Source organism: Staurois parvus, unplaced genomic scaffold, assembly GCF_062004578.1.
Source record: "Staurois parvus isolate SC_StPar_1 unplaced genomic scaffold, SC_StPar_1.0 ptg000397l, whole genome shotgun sequence".
Lineage (NCBI taxonomy): Eukaryota > Metazoa > Chordata > Amphibia > Anura > Ranidae > Staurois > Staurois parvus.
In genome coordinates, this window is record NW_028318193.1 from 6036608 (window position 1) to 6049932 (window position 13325).

Sequence of the window (13325 nt, forward strand, 5' to 3'; positions counted from 1 at the left end):
CCCATCATTGTAATGGGTAGTCTCACTGACCAATAGTGGGATGGAAGAGTGAATCCAAAAACATAGTAGCTTGGCAGATTGTTATACAGAGCTTCAGGGGCACATGAGATTAAAGCATAGCTAATATGCAGGCAACTGCAGGTTTCTAAAAATCATAGCCAAAATATTTTTCGAATCTGTTCCTAGGCTATTTGATGTAATTATACGAAAGAGCATCTGGCACAAAATCAGAAACAGAATATATAAAAGTTAAAACCATCCAGTACTGCACTGATCACTGATTAAAAGAGTGTTAGTACAACTAGACTGTTAACACAACTAGAAACAAAATGCCTACAAAACAAAGTGCAAAAAAACCCACCAATAATTAAACAAATTGTGAAAAAAATTGCATACAGTGTGGACGATGGTACACACACACACACACACTATAAAACAAAATTATCTTGTGTGGTTAAAAATTCCGCCATTAACAATACTGTGTGACACTCACAGTGCAAGCATCCGAATAGCAACATGCAATATAAGAAAAATAACAAAATGTGAATTGCCCACACACTATCAATACTCAAATGTAATAATAAATGCACTAAACCAGTCCAGTGTAACGCTCTTAAGTGTGAGAAATCAGTGTGTCCAACAAGGAACTTTCAGCTGTGGTATGATCCCACTCGGCATATTCAGCAAACCTGCTTACCAAAGATAAATGACCCCAATTTATGAGCGGTAATTTATCTCTGCCCCTGAAAGTACCTTGTTGGTCACATGCATTTCTCGCATTAAGAGTGTTACAATGAACTGTTTTTAGCGCAACCATTACCACATTTGAGAATTGTTTGGCCAATTCTTCATACTTTTGCAATTATTTTGATTTTTGCACTGTGCGTGTCAGAAAATATTGTTATAAGTGGTACAAAAGTTTGCAGGAAAAACAAAAACAAAAAAACTGCTCAGCGCTGTATACTTGCACATTATGAGACGTACCTTAAAACAAAGCTCCTACAATGGCACGCTGTTATCTCTAACAGGGTTACCATCTTCACCCAGTCTTTCTTTCAAATTTGCAGGCTCTGATGTTTGAATGGTCGACCTGCAATGATGTCATTCCCATGCATGCGCATGGGAGCCACAGCCATAGAGCTTTGAAGGGATGGCATACTCAGTTCCAGAGCGCAGTGCACTGGTGATGTCACTAGCTGCAAAAATAGTAAAGATCTCCAAAATGGTGCATGTTTAGGAGATAATCCTTATACCTACAGGAAACCTTTATTATAAGCTTGTCTGTGGGTAAAAGTCAGCAAGCGGTGTTTACTACCACTTTAACTTTTTTTTTATTTTCACAAATGAATATTTCACAGCTTATAGAGCGTGAGCAGTAGTTCACAATTTATGCACATTTTGTGCAGTTTTCATGTTTTGTGTTACATTTTGGATTTTTGCTTAGCATTGTCACATGGGGCCTCATTTCAATGTATATAGTGTGCTTCCCACTGCCCATGATTTGTTTAATTATTGGTGTTTATTTTCTACACTTTGTTTTGTATGCACTTTTTGTTTCTAGTTTTGTTTGTAAAGTAACAAACACTCTTTTAATCAGTGATCAGTGCAGCACTTTGATGATTTTAAACTGTACGTGTCTGAAATAAGCTTCAATAGCAGGCCATTTTTCAGAAGTATGATCGTTTGAAATTTACTTTGTCATGCAATGATGTACATAAAATACATTTTATGATTAGTTTTTTTTTTTTATTTTGAAGACAAATAGAATTTTTTTGGTGGTATTTTATAACCGCCAGGTTCCTAATTTTTTACTGTAGAAAGGAAAGTTGACTACATTTTTTTTTAAAACAAACCTGTTTCCCTATACTTTTGTTATAAGCCATTGCAAATAAAAATGCCATGAAAGCATGAATACCCCACAAAATAACCCTTTTTGTACAGTAGACACCCCAAAGTGATCTCATTTTTTGCAGCAATTTGTTTTGTAAATGATGAAAAATGCAGGTATTGTGAGGTTAAAATTGCTTGGTAATGGATAAAATGAAAGTATGTACCAGTAAGATATGACAGGATGATGGAAAAAGAATGTTCAGATGTGCAAGGAAGGCAAAAAGATTAAAATATGTAAACCACAGCAGAGACACTATGGAAATCAGTTTTATTGTAAAGGAGTAGAAGATAAAAGGGTTAAAGTTTTTTTTTATACTACAGTGGTTGCTGCTGATCTGGAATAAACAAATAAATGAGTTATTCATTCTTTAGTTTCACTTTCTTCCCTTCCTCCATTGCAAGAGAAAAGGTTGGGCTCACAGATGTAAACACGCTATTTACATTATGATTGCCGTGATTCATCTTTCTACGACAAATCACAGTGATCCTAAGGTATAGAGCCATGCAGGCTGGCTCTGCACATGATGATGGCTCATTCACAGACATTACCAGGTGCATTTATCATCCAGAGATTATTTGTGGAGCAACATTTATAAGCAGTGCTCCGAAAATAAAAGCCCACCAATATGCCATTTTCTTATAATGCAGTGGTAGTTGAGTGGTTAAAGGATCAGATCACCTTTCGTAACATGTTACATTTTACACCCATATTAAGGATGTAAAATTTTATGATCAGACCAGCTGCCAACCTCCCCTGGCCCCCGCTTTGACAGCTGGTGGGGGATCTTCTCCCCCCTCTCTAGCTGTCAAATTTTAAAAAAATCTGTCTGCCCGTCTGGCCATGTCACGCATTCACAGTCCTTTTTACCTGCAAAAAAATGTGCATGTTATTTTTTACTAAAAGGTGAAATTATCCTTTTACAAACCAAGCTGTCTGTTCAGGGCTGTTGAGCCAAAGTTGAATAATTGTTTTTTTATTAATCTAAGGCATATACTTACAGGTCCTTGTTAACTGTATCAACCTAACTCAGTTTCAATTTATAAACTTTTAAAGTAATCTTTACAGAATGCCCGTTACTGAACTTTATTATTCTTGAACTGGATTCCTTCAGCTCTGGTTACAGAGATTTTATTGAATCTAGCTGAATAAGTCTAAACTAACAGCGCTCATTGAAACATCTGCGAAAAGGGTCTAAATTGTTTACATCAACAAGTAGGGTTTGTAATGTTTAACCTGCATCAGAAAAACAGGCTAGTGTCTGATTGCTTTGAACTATGGTACATTTGGGGCCATTGAATAAAACAATGAAAAGTATTTAAGAGGTCCAACAGAAACAAACACATTCTGTGGAACTTCGTAAACCCATCTTTGACATTCATTAGAACTCAGTTATGCCTCTCCGTGACAACTGTAAATTCATTTGGGACGAACACCAAACTCAGTGAAGCAGAGTAGTGGCTGAAGAGTTTTGCAGCTGTAGCATGATGGGAATTCAGAGACCTTAGCTCCCCATCAGCTCCGCCCAACTTGTGATAAGACAACAGGCAGTGGGTGGATTCTAAGCATACAACCTGCTATTCACTATGGAATCTGCCCATTGCCTGCCTTGATTTACAAGTGGATGTGATAGGGTACTAGCCCCTCAGGCTCTGATCAATGTCAGCTTCTTTGGTTACTGGTAGCCTGTTAACCATGACGCTGCCAGTGTCCTTGACAGCCAATAACAGGTGATGATGGGGAGGAGTAGCAGTGTGTGACCCTGCTATACAACTTACAGCCTATCTCTGTACAACAATTTTGCATTGGTTCTCCCAATTACTTTTGAGTTTCTTCATGGTCCTAATAAAATGAACATGAGTCTATCGCATGTGTCATTAAAGCTACTAAAACTGGCTTAAAACAAAAAAGGAACGCTGAAGACACTACATGCCAGATAAAAACAAGACCACCAGCAGCATGACAAAAAGAAATTGAGCAAAAGGTGATAAAATATAGCCCCCAGTCTTTGGTAAAAACTGAAACAAAGTCTTCTGCAGCTGCTCTAAATATACCATGCACAAGGGAATGCACTGTATATGAGTAAAAAAACAGAGAAAAAGTGCACACTTTGCGCAGTTAAACCTTCAGTGATCAAAGTATTGAAATCATGGTTGCATTCACACATTTCATTTACTAACAGCACCTTAAATGCAGCCACATCTTGTTGAAGTTGTAGAACCACTTGTAGCCAGTGATGTCCAGGGGTTGCTCAGCATGGAGTTTGAATCTCTCACTGCAGGCTGGCGGCAGGTTTTTTTTAAAAAACTGGTTAAGTACTTTACAAAGGGCAAAACCACCAGAAAATTGGAAAAAAATGCTTTACTGAAACAAACAGGCAAACAGATATGTTCAAGGACATCCTTGGAAGAAGTCTAGATGACGAAACCGGTAGGAAGTGACGTCAGATGTCATAACTGATGCAATTGCGGATGCTGGAAGTGCAGCAGTGGCCATTTTGGAAGTGGTTTTACACTGAATGTTTGTAAGTGCATAGATTTTAATAAATATAAAGTTTTATAAGGATTGATCTATGGCCTCTGTATGAGATCTCTTTCTTGGGAACCCTGGAGAGAAGTTGGAGCAAAGAAGGGGACTGTTGAAATTGGAGGAGTTTGGTGGAAAGTGATTTGAAAAACACTGATCTGGTAACACTTGCATGCATTTTTGGAAAACAGTATTGCACTATATTGGTATTTAGGGTAAACCTGTGTGGATATTCACATGAGATGGTCATTGAAGTACCAGACACAAGGAGACAATGAGCTGAAGTGAATTAGTGAATTTGAGAATAACTGATTGGATATACAAGTATATGAAGGGTAAGGGTAGAAAAAGAAGAACACTGTGAACACATATGGTTATTTTATTATAAATGTGAGCACATTGGACAGGATTTGAGGCATGGTGTATTGAGCATACTACAGTATATTATATTTTTTTTTTGGTAGATATGGGAAGATTGTATTCACAGGAAGATGATGGAGATATGACGTCTGATCTTTGGTTGTACAGAGACAATATTGAACTTATCATTTTGAGAGCTCTGGTCACTTCTATGATTGACATTTTCCAACCGCCATATTTTCCCTAACACTGAAATCAGTAAAGTGAACCTGACCTGGACAAAAACGTTTCTACGGTAACAAAACTTCTAGTTTTTAAATCATCTGCTGCATAGTTGCCTTGGATCCTAGGTTCTGCTATATAACTGTAGAAGGCCAATGGTTTGTAAAACACAGTCCACTGATATTTTTCCTATTTTAGCAACATTTATTTTTCTAACAATTTTCATAACAATTATGAAAAAAAATACACACTAGAAATAATAGTGATAAGTTACACAAACCTGCAGTGAACCACAATGGGACCAGCACTTGGTGGATTAGACAATTTTACTCTCCGAATAAAAGACAGCAGGCCTGTGGCATGATACGGTACTCCATGATCAGGCCAACCGGTGAAGTGAAACTGCTTGACTTCCCTGATTTCATTATATCCTCTCTGTAAAACAATTAGAATAAATCATTCTTGGAAGCAGAAAGTGCCTTAGCAATCCTTATCTTAACATTTCTTTAGAAGAACACATAGCCCAGCACATAACTTTATGTCTTGCATATTTTTAGACCAACGCGGCAGATACAATAATGCAGAATAAAAAAAAATGTGCCTTAAGCTAATGCATTCATTCTTGTATCCCTAAAGTGCATTTATTTTACTCTGTGTGCGCTAGGTTTTCTTTGTGTCCTGAGCTACAGAGTCATGAAGCAGGTTTATAGCTGATGACTGCTTTATTCTAGGATATTTTACAGCACTATCAAGCTATCAATTTTCACCAAACGTCTGGAGGAAGAAGACAATGGCACTTCACTATATTTCCACTGCACTGCAGCCAACACATTTCTACGATATACTAACAGATATCCAACATAGTAGAACAACTATGTCCAAGTAGTACTGAAAAAAAACATCACGGAAATGAACATAAGCAGAAAAAACATGTATTTACAATAATTTAAAGTGGTATTAAATCCAAACACCAAAAAGGTAATATATTGCAGTTTTCTTTTTTTTTTTTTGAGGCTTTATCTCCCCTGTTTTCGACTGGTGCTGTGGCCAGTTTCATAATGGCAGGGATTGGGTAGGCAATATATTTTACTAGACTATTGTATACCTCTGTCTTCATGTGTAATTACAGCCATATTAAACCTAAATGTACACATTATTATACAGGCAGTGCCCAAGTTACAAACATCCAACTTACAAAGGAGGCAGCGTGATGTCATGCTGGTGCCGGAAACCGCTGGGCGGCCATCTCGCTGCTCACCGCATGCTGCCACCTACTCTCTGGCAGGCCTGTCAGCAATCCCATGTCACTGCATGGCCAGTTAACCCTTCCGCATGCTATCAAAACTTAAAAATATTTTTTTTGGCTGGAGTTACACTTAAAAAATGTACCTGTTCCAACTTGCGTACAAATTCAGCTTAACCCCTTGACGCCGACGCCACACAAATATGCGGCCTCACAGAACTGGGCTTTTTTCCGCGTACCTGTCTTTGTGCTGGGAGCGCGCCGCACTACACACTCCCAGCACAAAGACCGCAGTGTCACTGAGAGCACCAGGTCCCATTCTAACAATTGGGACCCGGGACTCCCGATTCTAGTTCACATGATCGCTGTGATAGCCTCTGATTGGCTATCACAGTGATCAGTCACTGTGCAGCCTGGCCCCCTTGTTTTTTTTCTCTCTCTATGAATGGAGGAGATAGATACATTGTATCTCTCTAACTCCTGGCATAGAGAGGAAAAATAAAATGTTTGTAAAAAAAAAAAAAAAAAAGATAAATAAATATTAAAAGATAAAATAAAAAATAAAGAAGAAATACCTAGATTAAGGTTTGATCTAGTTCAGTGCCAGGGTTATTGTTTGGGTTAAGGTCAAGGTCAAAAAGGTCAGGGTCAAAGGTCAGGATTTAAAACAAAAATTGGTATAAGTGTCAGTTAGTGTCAATGTCAGTGTCAGTGTGTTTTAGGTAAAAAAAAATACAAAAACAAAATGCGCACTATTGTTTCTGGGATGTACTACAGGTACAAACAACAAATAACATACATATATGGTATCACTGCAATCGTCAAGAGCTGGAAAATGTATTTTGGGTTGTTCTTTGGTGGTAGGTTATGGTAGTAACAAGAAACACACAGCTAAATAAAAAAAATATTTTTATTTTACTAATTTGGGCCAGTTTTCATTTGATAATAAAAAAAAATCAGGAGATATCCATTACCATTTACCACCAAATTAAAGCCCAATTTGTCCTGGATGTACAAAGTAGTTGTGATGATATGTACGGTTTTACTAACACATGTCAACATTGCAAAATTGTGCTTAGGCATTTAGATTTGTTTTACCCTTAGGCGTGAAGGGGTTAAGCACAAACCTACAGAACCTTTTATCTTATTCATAACCCAGGCACTGCCTGTATTGTATTATATACCTGGAAGTGTTAGGCCTTGCACATGGGAGTAAAAAATGCTGAGATTTGTTTACTGATCTGATTTTAGATGCATTGTTGTCTATGGGGCAATTAACATGGCTTAGTAAAGATCAGTAATACAGTGATGAGTACAGACCCGTAAAAGAAAAAGAGAAAATTTTACTTTTGAGTGCAGTCATTTACTCGCATACACGTCTTTTCTCATCTATAAGCATGTTTACGCGAGTATATTAGAACGCTGTCAGTGGAAAAAAAAATTGTATTCGTCTACGTGCTGACACAATTACTCAACATCATTCAAGGTCGTTACACACGTTTTTTTTTTGTTTTACTCAGAACTCTGTCAACAAGTTCCTGAGTAAACATCAGTAAATTATGACGATCATGTGCAAGGGGTCTTACACTTACACGTTAGCATGCACTGAACCAGAGAAAAAAAACAACCTAAGGCTTGATCCTGTTTAGGTTTAACAAGGCGCTGAGCAAAACATGGCACCTAGATGCAGCAGAACTCTGTGCTATGGCTGCATAAACACAGGACAGTTAGCTGCATCCACTTTGTATGTGGCCAGACCTGCCAACTCTGGAAGCAAACTTTCTGTGTCCCGGGCTGTTCGGAGGCTCTTATCGCATGTGACTGGTTGTGTCATACAGGGTACAAATCTGGCCACAGCTGTTCTTTCCCATCGTGTGCGTGGAGCCAAAGTTTCTCTGTCGGCAAGCAGAAAAGCTAATCACTCGAATTAATGAGGCCCAACAGATTGCGTAGAAGAAACAATGAGCAAAAAATGTTTGGTTTTGTTCATAGCAGTGATGAAATTCAGAGATCCAAATGACTATGGTTTTCACCAGCTCATGCCCAATATTTACATGCCTGCAGGTAAAAGTTCATATAAAACTCTAGCCAAAGATAAATGCCTGCAAGGGTCAGACTGAGAGTCACATAAAATTGTTAATTGCGAATGGACATTTTTAGAGCATGTTTTTCTCAGATTTGATTATATTGAACAGCTTTCTCATTGGAGCACAGTGAAAACACCATACAAAGCGAGCAGCCTACTCTTCAGGTGCTGAAGTATTGGGAACACACACACGAATATGAATTTCCTGGCTAAAAAGAAATCTATATTATACATATTCATATTTATGTTTTTTAATGAACTGCAAGCTTTAAAGTTGAACTCACAGAAAAAACCCCAAAACAAAGCAAACAATATTTGCACATTTGCTATTTAAAAAGAAAGAAAAAAACCCTAATATGTGTCCTGTTTGTGGATGCTGCTGTTTTAGGCAAAAATGATAACTTCATTTATTCTGACATCGCTGTAAGCATCAAACTTCCGGCCCTAGTAGAATGCATGAAGTAAAGGTGTACACTACATAAAGCAATTTGAGTCACCCTCACTCCATCTTCTCCATTTGTAAAACATCTTGTATTCTTTTCAGAGAATATAAGGTGTTCTGGGATTGAAGGAGGCCACAGATGGAACTGCTATACATCTTCCCCTCCTCCAATCACAGAACACCTTGTATTCTGTCTAATGATGCAACAATACTTTTTTTAATGGTGAGTACGAGTACTGATACTTTGAGGTGTGATTTGAGTTAATGGACGCAAATTGCACGGCAAAGAATAGCATGCAGTTTGAACAGGAATGCGATTCCCATCCACATCACATGCAGTTTCCCCATTGCTCCTGTGTGAACCCAGGCTTGTTATTCACATTGACGGTGTTGACCAATCAGATGCTGTCTAGCCTGAACTGTCCAATTAAAATTAATACAATTAAATTTTTGATGCACTTATCAGACAGATACAGATAGAAAAAGGGGGGATGGCTAATCTTAAGAGCTTTAATTCCTAAGCCCTTCCTCCAATTTGGATGTACATACCCTCAAATTAAACCTGAGAGTGTGAACTTTCAGCCCATATCCATTATATAACTATAGCTTGAATATGTTTTGATAAATACCTGAAAAAAAATAAAATTGTGCCTGTGTATAAATATATATGGACCTAACTGTACAAGTATAACAAAATAGGTAATCAGCTCAATGATCGGACAGAGAACAGTAACTTTCAGTTTACTAAACAGGTGGAAAGTTAGAAACAATAATGCAAAACAGGTTCAGGATAGCAAAAACATGCATACACAGCAGAAAGATGAAACAAACACGTGAAGCCAGCACAAAACACAAACTCTTCATGTCCATGTCTCTGTGACTCAAAAGGGTAACATGTAACTGCATAGCATAGTCTCATTATTAATCTCTATAACAACAGTGTCTAGCTGAGAATCACTAGGAAAACAGTTAAAAACACAACCAGCTACTTGTAATTATTCTCTTATATGGTATCACAGTTAAGTCTACGGTAGCTCTGGTAACACAGGTGAACAGCTGGAGGGATCCAATGTCCTAGGACAAATGGCCACCCCATTGTAAATGAAGTACTCCTGCCTGGCTTTTACAGTGGAAGGCCTCTCATCTGGCTGCAGATCACCTGCCCAGCTACCTTTGCTTCATTAGGTGTGGCCTTTCTGATCTCCTGAAGAATCAAAGCTGAGAAATTTATACTCCCTGGGGGTGTCCATGAACCCAGAGGTTTGTGTGAAAAAGGCCTGATCTGCATCTGAGCATGGTGGTTAAATGGACTACATAACAAAACACTTAAAGGGGAGCAAATAGGGCAGCACTACTACTAAAAACAAAAAGCCCTAATGTAGTTCAGTTATTCAGAAGTACAATCTTGTTATGTATAACAAGTTGTTTTTAGTTTTGGATAAAGAATGGAATAGTTAAGATCTGTCAGTTTGTTTTATTGCTTTTAGTGTCTCCTTGGAATATTTCTCCTCTTTCCATTCTGCAGATGCACCAGGAAGTAAAATACATTTTCTAAAAAGTTAGGGTTGTTCCCATCCTAGACAGTTGTTCCTGGAAAGGATATGCCCATTTAAATATTTTCCTTCATGTTTTGTTCTGGTGACAACTGTAAAATGAACAAGACAAATCAAGAGGGTGAATCTAGCTAACTGGGACAAAGCCAGCAATACAAACTTGACTCTTTCCTAATCCATCCAAAACTTTGGATAGGTTTGGCTATACATACACTTTAGGCTATTTGCATACAAAAATAAGGTTTATATAACACACTGAATTCACAAAGAGTTACTTTCCTCTTTAAAATTTGAGATAAAATATTATGTTTTCAAAAATGTTTCTTTAATTCTCAAAAAATGAATTATTTCATCAACATGCTTATTTCATCAACATGTACTAATCTCATGAAACCATTCAGGTATTTTATCTCATGATGTGATATTCAGTGGGATGGATACAATGGAGAAGGATCAGAACCCCAGGCAGTTTGTATTGCTAATAAAGAGGTACAGTAGTTTAAACTGTAGAAATATGCCAACTCACTAAATCAGTGTGGTCCCTGCAACATATGTATTAATACAAAAGAAAAAAGGTGACTGGAATACCAGTCAAAGGGAAGCTGCTTTCACAGGACACACCTGGTAAATACAAAATATCTTTATAAATGTCAAATATTGAATGAAAATATAAAATAAAAAAACAGACACACAGATAAATACCCTTTTTACACCAGTAAAAAAGACAATGTTGTTATTGGGGGTGGTGGGGGTGGGGGGATTTCCCTTCACTTCCTGTCCCATAGCTAAAACAGGAAACCCTACAAATGAAAAAAATCCTTTGGGGACCCCAGGTCACCAGAACCAATGTCCTGTCCCCACTGGAAGATTTCCCCTTTATTAATTTTCTGGGACAACCCAAAATCTGGGATTTTCTTTTACTTTCACTTTCAATAACAACAGTGAACAGGACAAATAGAGGGGTGAATCTTCCACCAGGGCACAGGCAACATTAAAAATATAACAGGGGTTCTAATCCCCTTCCACTCCATCCAAAAAAACAAAACAAAAAACTTTTTTTCTTTAGTTATACTTCAAGTAAACCCAACACAATGATTCTAAGTAATTCCATATTTAAGTTCCTAGGTATTACTGTTGAGAAACTGATCCAAAAAGGAAGGGAATACTCCAAATTAGCTATTTATAATATTTTTACATTCCTTAAATACCTCATGCCTGGACCACTACTTATTTAAGGTGATAGTGAACTGACATTTCAGCATCGCAGGAGATAACTGTTAAAAATATGTCACATGATTCAAGTATCTCATGAGATATTCTTAAGTGCATTGAGCCCTGAATCATTTACATCAGTTCTTGGCTATGTGTGAACTGCTAAACTATAATCTCATACACACTAGGTAAATATGGGAAAAAGCCAATAAATTGGCTGGGGTATATTTATTGCTATTGTGGGGCAATAAAAATGTCACTTTATTCTCTAGCCTTGAACACTAAAGTGACTTTCTCAATTCCACAGATTTCTTGAACATTATAAATCAGATCAATAGAGTACTTTGTAATCTGTGCTCAGAAATTTCATTTGCTTTTAAAATTAATAATAATCTGTACCTTAACATTTCCTTACTTAAGTGTTTATTTCACTGTTCAGTGGGTTTTATTGCTGACAATGCCTTGCATTTCAGAAACAAAATATGTACTGCATTACAGAAAAGTTCTAATTACACTATACACAGCTTTGGAGATTTACTTATCATATACAGACTGTGGGAGGCTGTATTATACAATATACTATACAAATAATATAACCATAGTGCATCTGATTTTCGGTTTATTTTAAAAGCAAGCTAAATGTAGGAATAGAAGAACTACAAACATTACTTTTCTAAAGTGTTTTCCTCTAATGAACAAGTCTTGTGTGTTTTAAAAATGTCTCAATTTATTTTGCTTTCACCGATCATATATTGGAAGCCATAAAGTAGAACAATAAATCAATTTTGTGAACAATGTTTGTTAGCTGCTTTGCTCTGTTATATTTGTATAGTATCCCCAACATCTAAAATAGGTTTATTGTTATGGTGGGAGTACAGACAACAGTTGTCTATGCATATTTACAAGCATAATATAAGAGTGGTTTAAATACTGTGTAATGAAGAAGCAGTTAACATTTCCCATAGGCTACAAATTACTGTACGGACATAAAAGAAAACATTGTATCCATGTTTTTTTAAGTTCCCCAACCTGCTTTACAATACAGAAATAGAAAAGGGGAGCTGTGCTTTAAACACAAACTTTACACATTAGTCCAGGTTCACACCAGTGCAACTTGTCATGTTCCTTGACAGTTCAATGTCGCATGACAAGTCACACCCCATAAGCGGCAATGGAACCATTCAAATCGGTGTGACTCAAGTCACAGTGACTTTGAAAAACGTCCCTGCACTATTTTTGGGCGACTTGCATTGACATATGTTAAATGAAGTCACACTGAATTGTCGGCCTCAAAGTCTAGCAACTTTGCACAACTTCAAAGCTGCACTGGTGTGCATGAGGGCTAAATATGGGGTATAATAAGGCTAATGATACCCAAATACCACCCTACCCGTAATCTTCGCTCCTCACAAGACCTCCTACTTTCTAGCTCCCTGGTCTCCACCTCCGACGCCCGACTGCAGGACTTCCCCCATCCTCTGGAACTCATTACCCCAATCCATCAGACTGTCACCTACCCTCCTCACCTTTAGGCGCACCCTGAAAACCCATCTCTTCAGGGAAGCCTACCCTGCCCTCATCTAACAGCCGATCTCCTCCACTCCTCCTACCACTCCATCCCCCAGAGCCACTTCCTCCTGTACCACTATCCCCTCCCTCCTAGATTGTAAACTCGAAAGAGCAGGGCCCTCGAACCCCTCGTGTTTTGTTTTGTTACTGTATTGTCTCATGTTCTGTCCCCCACTATAATGTACAGCACTGAGCAAACCTTTTAGCACTATATAAATGCTGTA

The 13325-nt window shown here is 37.7% G+C and overlaps 1 protein-coding gene across 1 annotated transcript in view; it reads right to left on the minus strand.

The window, feature by feature from the left end:
* Positions 1-13325, minus strand: part of PTPRK (protein tyrosine phosphatase receptor type K) — a 528548-nt gene that overhangs the window by 34358 nt on the left and 480865 nt on the right. The window contains exon 27 of the mRNA XM_089686377.1: positions 5277-5431. Within this exon, the coding sequence (XP_089542503.1) occupies positions 5277-5431 (155 nt within the window). The remainder of the gene's footprint in view (positions 1-5276; positions 5432-13325) is intronic.